Source organism: Oncorhynchus clarkii, chromosome 8, assembly GCF_045791955.1.
Source record: "Oncorhynchus clarkii lewisi isolate Uvic-CL-2024 chromosome 8, UVic_Ocla_1.0, whole genome shotgun sequence".
Taxonomy (NCBI): domain Eukaryota; kingdom Metazoa; phylum Chordata; class Actinopteri; order Salmoniformes; family Salmonidae; genus Oncorhynchus; species Oncorhynchus clarkii.
In genome coordinates, this window is record NC_092154.1 from 39,106,320 (window position 1) to 39,119,502 (window position 13,183).

At 42.3% G+C, this 13,183-nt stretch overlaps 1 protein-coding gene across 1 annotated transcript in view; it reads left to right on the forward strand.

The window, feature by feature from the left end:
* The first annotated feature begins 857 nt into the window (after nt 1–857).
* LOC139415374 (prospero homeobox protein 1-like) overlaps nt 858–13,183 on the forward strand; it is a 49,867-nt gene continuing 37,541 nt past the window's right edge. Inside the window, exons 1-2 of the mRNA XM_071163476.1 lie at nt 858–1,248; nt 8,150–10,159. Of these exons, the coding sequence (XP_071019577.1) occupies nt 8,216–10,159 (1,944 nt within the window). The 5' untranslated portion in view covers nt 858–1,248; nt 8,150–8,215. The remainder of the gene's footprint in view (nt 1,249–8,149; nt 10,160–13,183) is intronic.

A 13,183-nucleotide genomic window follows, 5' to 3' on the forward strand; every position in this document is an offset into this window, starting at 1 on the left:
CCTAAATGTCAAATGACAAATATAAAACATAAAATGTGAGGATTACGTAGCCTATAATTGATCATCTAAATTGCCCACTTAAATGCATAGGCTATACTAAAAGACACACATTGATGTTAGTAAATATAGTATTAGCCTAATATGCAGTGAAACAGAGGGATGGAATTTTGTCTCACCCCGTGACAAAAATACCTGCGAATAAAATGTAACATAAACTCGTATTTGAAATGACTCTGGCCAGTGTTATCAGGCAATAATATAATAACATTTCCATGATATAGTGTATTCAAACCTTAGCGTGTTCGTCTGTGGTTGGTAAATCAAACCAGGATAGTGATATACCGACACCATGCCTTTCTGAGCCCATGCGCGCAGTTACGTTCAACCCCTGGACTCAGGAGACTCACAAAGTTAATCTTATCTTTGTTACAACACTATGTTGCACTAAACACAACTCAATCGGCCTAATTGAGACACGACAATTAATCTCGTATCGAAAGGCAAACTTGGAAATAAAAAACTAAATGAAGCAATGTTGCGTAAAATTTGTGAGGAATGTGTCTTTAATGGACACCGTTTAACATGAGTTTAAATGACATAAACACGTATTCAGGACATTTAAAATATAAATGTTGTGCCTTAAAAAAAACTGCTATTATCATATATCCACAATAACATGTCCATAAAATGAATGTTCATGCAAACATTAGGCCTATTACTAGTATTGTAATGCCATAAGCTACTTCTCAATTAGGTTTTCTTACATATTAAATCCTTTATTTGTAAACAAAATAAGATACTTTTTTTGTCTGTTGAAGTCCCGTTCCTCGGTCAAGTTCAGTGCATTGTACTCCTCCGTACACGACGGACGGTTCTTATTGGTAGGTGCGATCCGTTACATCACCAAGCGTATGACGCGCCGTCTTCCTGTTTCCTTCAGCTGTGTCTTAAAGTGAATCTTGTTGGTGGAGGAGAGCTCGAGCGTCGAAGCTCTGCATCGCGTGCGCCTCGGTCAAGCTGCTACGACATCATCACCAGTCGTTCACCCCTCGAGAGAAGATGACAGAGAGTGGAGCAAAATAGCTCTTGTATGTCTATTTTTATGTCCTACGGTCGCGCTCATCACTCACTTTACTCATACTCTTCCTTCCCTGAGAAATTATAATATTGAACGTTTCGCGGCGAAGCTTCCATAGTCCGTATTCTTTTTTTCAGCAGTAAAAAAAAGGCCTTTCCCTTCATCTGCGGGTAAGTAACCTTGTCCTCAGATACCTCCCTCTTGTTCTTTTGCGTCGCGTGCGTTTGGTGGGCAGAAAAACAAAAACAAATCAAAAGATAAACAGCAGAATTTATTCTAATGAAAGACAACATTAGCTGTCTTTGACGATATTATTAGGCTGAATTGTTTTCTTTAACCTAAAGTGTGACTAAGTTGCTTCATTGTTATGATGTGCAGAATACTTTTCTCCTTGTAAATCACAGACAGATTATTTCTCACTTTTAAAAGTAAGGTACTGTCTTTTAAAATGTGTTATTTGTGAATAAATGTTTTTTTTAGCATATAGGCTAAAGACTTTCAAGGCTGTCTGACTTGGTTTGATTTGATCAAAGGCTGAAGTCTGTTATCTTTGATTCTGTGTGGGCTACACCTTCAAGTCTCGTATATGGTCTTTGTTGTGTGTAGTCTTATTCACTCAGTGTATTACGCTTGTGAGTCGTTTCGATTTTAACAAGCTTGGTTTTATCACTATTAATATCAGATATATATCATATCAGATAAATGGGTTCTACTCTTTGAATGTGTCAGTCTAGTAGTGGTTTAACTGTTTCCCTGGAATAATTATTGTGGTGATAGTGCCAAGAACGAGCAAATGTTGATGAGGGAAAAAGCGTCCAAAGTGCACATTATGGAGACAACAGGGATATTTGGCACAGATGCACACAGCCTGGTCATGGCTAGAAGGAAACAGCTTTTGTCAAATGTCTTTATTATTATTATAATTATTTTCAATTTTAGCTAACCCTAACCCTTTTCCTGACCTTAATTCTCCTAACCTTCTGCTCTGCTGCCTAAATTCTCCCAAACTGCTAAGAGAAGTCAAATCTGACTAAATCTGCGGCCTATCCCTCTGGGCACATACTGGTTGAATCAATGTTGTTTCCACGTCATTTCAATTAAATTATGTTGAACCAACGTGGAATAGAAATGTAATTGACATGATTGGGAGTCCCATAGGGTGGCACCCAATTGGCCCAGCGTCGTCTGGGTTTGGCCGAGGTCGGTCGTCATTGTAAATAAGAATGTGTTCTTAACTCCTAGTTAAATAAAGGTTAAAAAAGTCAGACTTGCTTGAATAGTTACTTTGCCATGTTACAAATCCGAAGGGTTATGAACTTTTTTTAACCTTCATGGTGCCCTGTTCTCTCTCTCTCTCAGAGCTGTAAAGATCCTGGAAACACACACAACTGCATCACCTATCACACTTTCACAAAAAAAACATGAAGACATGACTAAAGGCCAATCAGACTTGTGAACATAATCCCTAGTTGTCTATTGCCGCTTTCCATGTTGTCTGTTGTCTGTAGCTTGTGAGGTGTGGAAACACTTTGTTGCTTTTATGGATTTTTTCTTGTTGCTTTTTGTGCTATGTTGGTCTGTCTGCATGCTACGTCTTGCTTGTCCAATGTTGCCCTGCGTGTGCTCACTGCTCATTGATGGTCTGTATTATTATTGTAATTGTTTTTAATAACCTGCCCAGGCACTGTGGTTGAAAATTAGCCGGCTGGCTGAAACCGGCACTTTTACTGAAACGTTGATTAATGTGCACTGTCCCTGTAAAAATTAAAATAAACTCAAACTCAAACTCAAAATGAGCGAGGGGGGAGAGATGAGCGTAGCTCATTGTTCAAATGCGCTCATATTTCCTTGAAATTGTTGAAAGGTATTCCAATAGACTGCGCATGGGCAATGGGGGTGGCACGTGTGCCATCGGAAACGACAGATGCTAGCGGCTTTATTTTCAGTGCGATAATGACCTGGCCCATTGTTAAGCTCTTGTGGCACCCAAGTCAAAGTTTTCTTGGAGATATTTCACCCTCGTTTGAACTTCTGGAGATGGGTGGATGGAAAGAGTTGAGCCAGAGCCATTTGTCATAACTAGACACAGACATGCTTTTAATCATTTTAATAATAGACCGACATTTGTTTAGTCTGTAATATATTTAATTTTGTTTTGCCAGACTTTGTTTCTGTAATGAGATAAAACAAATCTGTCAAGCTTCCCCAACCTTGTTTCTTCTTCATTTAGTTACACCAATAATGTGATAAATAGTGTACATCTTACCGCATGTTGCTCTTGTATTGCTTAATAATACAGTAATACGCCTATCTCAAACAGTTTCCATCTAAAATGGTGTGTGTGTTTGTGTTTGTGTGTGTGTGTGTGTGTGTGTGTGTGTGTGTGTGTGTGTGTGTGTGTGTGTGTGTGTGTGTGTGTGTGTGTGTGTGAGAGAGAGAGAGCGAGAGAGAGGGGGGAGAGTGAGAGAATGTGAGTTTGTGTTTATTAGAAGAGAAAATGATGCTTGTTATGCATGGTTACTTATGGCATCAATTACGTTGACATATATCCTATAGGTGATTTTTACTCCCAGTTCAACTAAGTGACGGGGGTTACTTTATAGACGGAATGGGCTCAGATTATAAATACTTTTACACTGGCCCCATTTTTATATCCGACTGAGTGGTTTGAGCAGAGATCTAAACATTTGTTTTTAAAAATTACATTCTCCCTCAAAATATGTCTTGACAAATGAGTGAAAACACTGATCAGTAACAATATGAGCTGTTGATGAACATTTAGATATGCCTATATAGATCTATATTTTGTCAGTTCAAAATGTCTTTGACAGTCTATTTGCATTGTCCGTTTTATTGCACTAAAATCCTAAATAGTGTTTGACAGATTTAAATGAATGTACTCTACTTTGGTTCTCCAGTAAGAACTCACACAATTGTCGAGCGTAGAAAACCCTATTCACCCTATACATATATGTTATTAATATAGATTTCCTATTAGATTGTCTCACCGCTGTTCTGCTTAGCAGGGCTTTAGTGGTCTTTAAAGGATCAGGCTTTGAGTAAAACGACTCGCCAGGATGAAGTCTTGTTATCTTACACAGTATTGTCTGCACAGATAGACAATAGTTGAGATTTGGAAGGAGGAATTAAGGAATATTAAATAATGTAACAAAAGAATTCTTAAATTTTACATAAAAGTTTGAATTTTTTCTCTATTGCCAGCGAATGTTAATTCATTCTGTAAATACACTGAATAAAAGTCCTACACCTCTGATGATGACATGCGTAGTCGTCAGCCGATGCTTACAACGGGGTCTGATTCCGTCTGGATGGTGACAAAATATTTGTCATAGTGCTCTAAGTTGCTTCTTCAATCAGTGCGCATTCAGTCAGTAAAATATAAGAAGCAATCTGCAAATAGGTTTTATTGTTTGAGGCACTTGTTATTATAACACTTTAAATGGGTGTGATATGTGGTTTGGATGAATACACTTCCTGTACTTTCTGGTCATTCAATTTGATTTCAGTCACTTTTTGACCGCTCCCTTTTGATTTGAACAAAACTTTCTATACATATTTGCTCAGTGTAGAAGGGGTCAGAAAGTAACTTCTTGGACCTGAATGCCAAAACATTTAGGAGATAGCGGTGCCCAACCCTACCCTGAGACATCCATGTCTTCATCACTATAAAATATAAATGGTTGAGTTTTATATAATTTAAAAGCTTACAAACAGGGTTGCCAAACTATTTTATAATTTCTTGTTTTTTTTACTTTAAACATAAATTATCAAAAAAATTATACGTTAAACATCATCTGAGGTGTTTGTGTTGTGCCCACCATAGGTTGAGAGACAGCATGTCTTAAACTTTCAAAATTTGGTAGCACAAAGATGGTTGGTCCACACATCAGAGAATGTTGACTTTAATGGGAATATCAGTTATTTTAAATTACACTGTCAATGTTCCATGGACAACCTATTGAAATCATATAAATATAGATAATAAAATAGACATCCCCATTTAAGTTGACATTCAACATTGGGTGGACCAGCGGCCATCTTTGTGGTTGTAACTGGAAGTTCAAATTTCAATTCAATTTAAATGTAAAAGATGTACCAGCTAAATTCCAGTGATCCAAAAGGATATACAATGGGGCAAAAAAGTATTTATTCAGCCACCAATTGTGCAAGTTCTCCCACTTAAAAAGATGAGAGAGGCCTGTAATTTTCATCATAGGTACACTTCAACTATGACAGACAAAATTAGAAAAAAAATCCAGAAAATCACATTGTAGGAATTTTAATGAATTTTTTTGCAAATTATGGTGGAAAATAAGTATTTGGTCACCTACAAACAAGCAAGATTTCTGGCTGTCACAGACCTGTAACTTCTTATTTAAGAGGCTCCTCTGTCCTCCACTCGTTACCTGTATTAATGGCACCTGTTTGAACTTGTTATCAGTATAAAAGACACCTGTCCACAACCTCAAACAGTCACACTCCAAACTCCACTATGGCCAAGACCAAAGAGCTGTCAAAGGACACCAGAAACAAAATTGTAGACCTGCACCAGGCTGGGAAGACTGAATCTGCAATAGGTAAGCAGCTTGGTTTGAAGAAATCAACTGTGGGAGCAAATATTAGGAAATGGAAGACATACAAGACCACTGATAATCTCCCTCGATCTGGGGCTCCACGCAAGATCTCACCCCGTGGAGTCAAAATGATCACAAGAATGGTAAGCAAAAATCCCAGAACCACACGGGGGACCTAGTGAATGACCTGCAGAGAGCTGGGACCAAAGTAACAAAGCCTACCATCAGTAACACACTACGCCGCCAGGGACTCAAATCCTGCAGTGCCAGACTTGTCCCACTGCTTAAGCCAGTATATGTCCATGCCCATCTGAAGTTTGCTAGAGAGTATTTGGATGATCCAGAAGAAGATTGGGAGAACGTCATATGGTCAGATGAAACCAAAATATAACTTTTTGGTAAAAACGTAACTCGTCGTGTTTGGAGGACAAAGAATGCTGAGTTGCATCCAAAGAACACCATACCTACTGTGAAGCATGGGGGTGGAAACATCATGCTTTGGGGCTGTTTTTCTGCAAAGGGACCAGGACGACTGATCCGTGTAAAGGAAAGAATGAATGGGGCCATGTATCGTGAGATTTTGAGTGAAAACCTCCTTCCATCAGCAAGGGCATTGAAGATGAAACGTGGCAGGGTCTTTCAGCATGTCAATGATCCCAAACACACCGCCCGGGCAATGAAGGAGTGGCTTCGTAAGAAGCATTTCAAGGTCCTGGAGTGGCCTAGCCAGTCTCCAGATCTCAACCCCGTAGAAAATCTTTGGAGGGAGTTGAAAGTCTGTGTTGCCCAGCAACAGCCACAAAACATCACTGCTCTAGAGGAGATCTGCATGGAGGAATGGGCCAAAATACCAGCAACAGTGTGTGAAAACCTTGTGAAGACTTACAGAAAACGTTTGACCTCTGTCATTGCAAACAAAGGGTATATAACAAGGTATTGAGATAAACTTTTGTTATTGACCAAATACTTATTTTCCACCATAATTTGCAAATAAATTCATTAAAAATCCTACAATGTGATTTTCTGGATTTTTTACAGGCCTCTATCATCTTTTTAAGTTGGAGAACTTGCACAATTGGTGGCTGAATAAATTATTTTTTGCCCCACTGTATATGTCCATTCTATGAATTCTATTTCTATGACTGAAATTATACCCACCCTGAACTCAAGAGTATTCTGTGTCTCAAACGATTGCAGGCACAACACTAACACCAAAGATGATGTAAAATCATGTCTAATCTACAACATGGGAAAGTGGAAAAGATTCTTGACTCCATGCATTTCTAGATAATTGACTTTAAACGTAAAAAAAAGGTACATATTTTGTATAAAAAAATTTTTTTTCAAGAAATTACAAAACAAAACAACCATGTTTGTAACATTTATAAAATATTACATAAAATTCAACTGTTTATATTTTCAAGTGATGAAGGAATGGATGTCTCATCATAGGATTGGATGTGTAAAATGGTTCAACTTTGAGCACCTCTATCTCCAAATATTTTTGACATTCAAGTCCAAAAGTAACTTTCTACCATCGGCAAATATGTATAGAAAGTTTTGTTTAAATCAAAAGGGTTGTGGTCAAAATGTGATTGAAATCAAATTGAACAACCCCACATGCACGTAATGAATTGCTTTGGGTATGGGCAACTTCTAATCTAAATGACTAAAATGTAACCTAAAATGTAAATGACCTACAGATGACTTTTGGAGATTGTAATTAAGTCAGAAAGGAGTTCCGCTGAGTTTACTGTGTCTTTGTGGTATTCTTAATACAATCTCAGCCTTTTGACTAGTCTTAGTCTAGACTTAGTCTTTTTGACTTAATGGTTTTCTGTACCGGCTTGAAGCCGCACAAACATGGAAATGAGGAAAAGTGCTTAAGTAATTATCATCATTTTATGAAGCTTTGTGTTGCGTGGGAACTGGTTCGGTGTTGCGCAGGCAGGCAGTGTGGAACAAGGGACAGACAGAGAAAATGTAGGGTGCGTGTGAAATGGCACCCTATACCATGGTTTCAGAAGCAGGACAAGACACCCTATTTTTGTCTGATGACTTGACACAAGGGGCATGTACACGATAGGCCTATCTGGTTCATATGATTATGATGTTCATAATGCTTCTTGACAGTGCCACAAAGTGTATTTTCTTAGTCCAAGTAAAGTGACACAGGATGGTCATAATTCTTCATGCGGTGTCATGAATTGTATTGTATTTTATTTGAAATATAATGAGAAAAAAAAACATGTCTGTGAAGAATTCATAACAACAACAAAGGACTTAAGAAATCCTTTTTTAAACGAAGGAAAACTTCTTGACAGGGGAAAACACATTAGAATAAATATGGCTTTTGACACTCTTATGTTGTTGTCATAACCAGCCATAAAATAACACAATATATGTCACAACAGGTGTAAATATATCGGCCATGACAGTGTTATGACCATGTTTCCTTTATGTTTTCATTCTACAGGTGTCATTCAGCAGTGGTGCTAGAGGAGTGGCTTTGTGGGATATGGCCCAATAGCAGCAGACCGTGATGCCGGACCATGACAGCGACTCCTTCCTGAGCAGACAGACCAAGAGAAGACGAGTGGACATCGGGGTGAAGAGGACTGTGGGCAGCAACACTGCCAACGCAGCAGCAGCAGCCACAACAAGCGCCGACATCGCCCATGCCAAAGCTGCAATCTTCGGTGCTATGAACTCTCTCAACTCCCACCACCATGGCTCCGATGCAGACTCCATGGACTGCTCCATGGTGCAGCCGCACGGCCATGCCGGGGTCGTCACAGCAACTAACAGCGAGTCCAAGTCCAACGTGCTCCGGAAGCTCCTGAAGAGAGCCAACTCGTATGAAGACGCCTTCCCAGGCGCCACTATCATCTCCCAGCTCCTCAAGAGCAACATGGCCAAGAACGGAAGAGGAGAGAGAGGAGATAGAGAGGATGGGGGGTTCCCCAGGTCGGGCCTCTCCAGTGGGGGTTCCGAAGCCCCCCAGGAGGACGCCTGCAGTAATTCGTCCCAGGACAGCCCCCAGGAGTGCCTTTCCCCTTTTGGCCATCCCCCGGCTCTGGGCGCCTTTGACCTAGAGCGCCTCAACGACGAGCACCTCCGGGCCAAGCGTGCCCGAGTGGAGAACATCATCCGGGGCATGAGCCACTCACCCGGGGTGGTGGTGCCCACACGCCACCTCGGAGAGCGGGACCACGAACTGGAACAATGTGGACGGGAGAGAGAGCGAGAGATGGACGGTGACAGGGACAGAGAAATGGAGATGAACTGCCCCCCACAGCCGCCCAGCCCCAGGGGAGAGGTGTGCAGCCGGGAGAACAAAAGGAAACAGCGCCTGCCCCAGCAGCAGCAACAGAGCTTCACCCAGCTGGTGTGCCAGCGTAAAGAGCAGAAGCATGAGGAGCGCAGACAACTGAAGCTGCAGCTGGAGGACATGCAGAAGCAGCTGCGCCAGCTGCAGGAGAAGTTCTTCCAGATCTATGACTCCACCGACGACTCGGAGCATGACCTGGCCCATGACCTAGGCAACATGTCTGAGGACAGCGCTGGGAGGTCTGATGCTGGAGGAGATGACCGGACAGACCGTTCCGACAATGAGATGTCAGACCTGGATCCGGGACACTTCCTGGACCGAGCAAGGGCGTTGCTCCAGGAGCAGGCCCTGCTGGCTGAGGGGGACAAGCTCAGGAGAGAGGGGCTGGTCTGGGGGAAAGGTCCTGGTCAGGGCCCCTCCTCCTCCATGCACCATGCAGAGGGCAAGCTGCTGGCTGAGACGTTGAAACAGGAGCTCAACTCGGCAATGAACCAGGTGGTGGACACAGTGGTCAAGGTGTTTGCCAAGCCCCCTCGCCCCACACCATCCCAAGTCTTCCCTCCCCTCCCCATGCCCCCAGAGAGGTTTGGTGTCAATGTCAAGGGCCCCAACTTCCACACAGCCAACCAGCGCCTGCAGTGCTTTGGCGACGTCGTCATTCCCAATCCCCTGGATTCGTTCGGCAGCATACCTGTGCCCGGCGCCAACGACCAGACAGAGGCGCTTCCCCTGGTGGTGAGGAAGACGCAGACGGAGCACCATCACCAATCCTCAGCCGTGGGCACCCACGGGGGCCATCACCACCCCTCCCTGCACCCCTCCTCCCTCTCTACCTCCATGGGCTTCAGCCCCCCTTCTTTCCGCCACCCCTTTCCCCTTCCTCTCATGGGTTACCCCTTCCAGAGCCCTCTGGGCCCACCCTCCGGCGGTTACCCAGGGAAGGACCGTTCCTCCCCAGACTCCATGGACCTGTCCAGGGAGACCACCAGCCTGCGGACCAAAATGTCATCAGGGCATCATGTGGGGCACCACCACCGGTCTTTCTCTCCGACCAACCCTGGGAGCACTGCAGAGGGGCTCTCCCTGTCCCTCATCAAGTCAGAGTGTGGAGACATGAGCGACATGAACGACATCTCACCATACTCAGGCAGCACCGTATCCTTCACCACACAGAGAGAGGGAGGGAGGTGGGGAGGAAGGGAGAGAGAGTTAGAGATGCTATAGAAGGGCTGGTTGTTCATCTTAGATAGTTTAATATATTGTTATGATGACTATTGCATATTATTGCTACATCAGCACATTTATTTTATTTTCAGTTCTCTCTAAAACATCCCTTTTTTAATTTGATTATATACCTTTTGCTCTACTAATTGGTTGAAAGCACTCTAGTCACTCTACCATTGGTCAGATAATGTCTCCACGACATTTATAGCCCTGATTCCCATTTGAAACATGACTGAAAGAGACAAACGCTATAGAAAGCTGAAGTTGAGCACAATGGCTCTCTGTACTGATAGTTTAATCCCTGTGTACCTCAATCATGGGCTGCAGATAAAGAGGTAAGGTACCTATGGGAGGATCACAGTCAACCAACTGGGACTGGGCCTAATAGCCTCAACTGATCCGTTCAGTTTGCCCTGTTCTCCTATATAGGCTACCTCCCTATCCCTCTACCATTCAGACCTGTCTTTGCAAAGACCTTTCACTCATGAAGCCTCCGTAGCAGTTATTTTGCGTGATCACTGTCACTGAAAATGTTATATCAATGACACACACGACACACATGTACAGTGTACACTGAGTGTACAAAACATTAAGATCACCTTCCTGATATTGAGTTGCAAGCCCCCCTTTTGCTCTCAGAACCGCCTCAATTTGTCAGGCATGGACTCCACAAGTTGCTGAAAGTGTTCCACAGGGATGCTGGCCCATGTTGACTCCAATGCTTCCGATGGCACACATACACAATGTCTCAAGGCTTAAAATACCTTCTTTAACCTGTCTCCTCCCATTAATCTACACTGATTGAAGTGGATTTAACAAGTGACATCAATAAGTTATCATTGCTTTCACCTGGATTCACCTGGTCAGTCTATGTCATGGAAAGAGCTGGTGCCCTTAATGCTTTGTACACTCAGTGTATCTATGGTCTAACAGGCTTGGACATGTTTTGGCTGAGATTCGACAGAGAGCATGTTTTTTTTTTTTTACTTGACTGTGTCTAAAAGTTAGACATTGACGAAAGCATCTAACATGGATGCTACTGTATGGCTACTGTATGTTAGTGCTGATCTATGCCTGTGTTATGATCACCTCAGGGCTCGGCCTTTGTGTGTGTGTGTGTGTGTGTGTGTATATGGTAGATAGGGTTCGCCTGAGGACTCAGTAAAGATGTTTATTTATGGCCACCTGTGTCTTATCATCCCCCATTGTAAAAACAAACAATCGTTGTTGTTTCTTTTCTATTTCTTTCTCGTTTCATAAATATCTGTCAACAGCCCGGGGAGCTTTCAGCAGTTGCTTGGCACCCAAATACTTTTAAAAAGGTGTCTTTCTCTACCGCTCCTCCCTTTCTTTTCTTTGAAATGGACATTAACAGGTGTACGCAGCGAACTGCTTTTCTTTCATAACAGTGATTGTCTTCATTTGTCTTCTGACCAAAAGGGGAGGAGCACTTCCCAGAGATCCATAATATCCTCTGCTACACTGTTTCTCCCGATGGGAGGATGAAAAGAGAGAGAGGGGGAGAGGGAGAGGGAGAGGGAGAGAGAGGGAGAGAGAGAGAGTAAAACAATAACTAAAATTGATGTCGGAAGTGTACATACACTTAGGATGGAGTCATTAAAACCACTCCCCAAATTTCTTGTTAACAAACTATAGTTTTGGCAAGTCGGTTAGGACATCTACTTTGTGCATGACACAAGTCATTTTTCCAACAATTGTTTACAGACAGATTATTTCACTTATATTTCAATGTGTCACAATGCCAGTGGGTCAGTAGTTTACATACACTAAGTTGACTGTGCCTGTAAACAGAAAATTTCACAAAATGATGTCATGGCTTTAGAAGCTTCTGATAGGCTAATTGACATCATTTGAGTCAATTGGAGGTGTACCTGTGGATATATTTCAAGACATACCTTCAAAGTCAGTACCTCCTTGCTTGACATCATGGGGAAATCATAAGAAATCAACCAGACCTCAGAAAAGAAAGTGTAGACCTCCACAAGTCTGGTTCATCCTTGGGAGTAATTTCCAAACGCCTGAAGGAGCCACATTCATCTGTACAAACAATAGTATGCAAGTATAAATACCATAGGACCACGCAGCCGTCATACCGCTCAGGAAGGAGACGCAGTCTGTCTCTAGAGATGAACTTACTTTGGTGCGAAAAGTGCAAATCAATCCCAGAACAACAGTAAAGGACCTTGTGAAGTTGCTGGAGGAAACGGGTACAAACGTTTCTATATCCACAGTAAAATGATTCCTATATCGACATAACCTGAAAGGCCCCTCAGCAAGGAAGAAGCCACTGTTCCAAAACCGCCATAAAAAAAGCTAGACTACGGTTTACAACTGCACATGGGGACAAAGATCGTACTTCATGGAGAAATGTCCTCTGGTCTGATGAAACAAAAATAGAACTGTTTGGCCATAATGACCATTGTTATGTTTGGAGGAAAAAGGGGGATGCTTGCAAGCCGAAGAACATCATACCAACCGTGACGCACGGGGGTGGCACCATCATGTTGTGGGGGTGCTTTGCTGCAGTTGGGGCTGGTGCACTTTGCAAAATAGATGACATCATGAGGAAGTAAAATTATGTGGATATATTAAAGCAACATCTCAAGACATCTGTCAGGAAGTTAAAGCTTGGTGGCAAATGGGTCTTCCAAATGGACAATAACCCCAAGCATACTTCTAAAGTTGTGGCAAAATGGCTTAAGGACAACAAGGACAGCTTGTGGAAGGCTACCCTAAACGTTTGACCCAAGTTAAACAATTTTAAAGGCAATGCTACCAAATACTAATTGAGTGTATGTAAACTTCTGACCCACTGGGAATGCGATGAAAGAAGTAAAAGCTGAAATAAATCATTCTCTCTTCTATTATTCTGACATTTCACATTCTTAAAATGACATCGTGATCCTAACTGACCTAAGACAGGGAATTTCTACT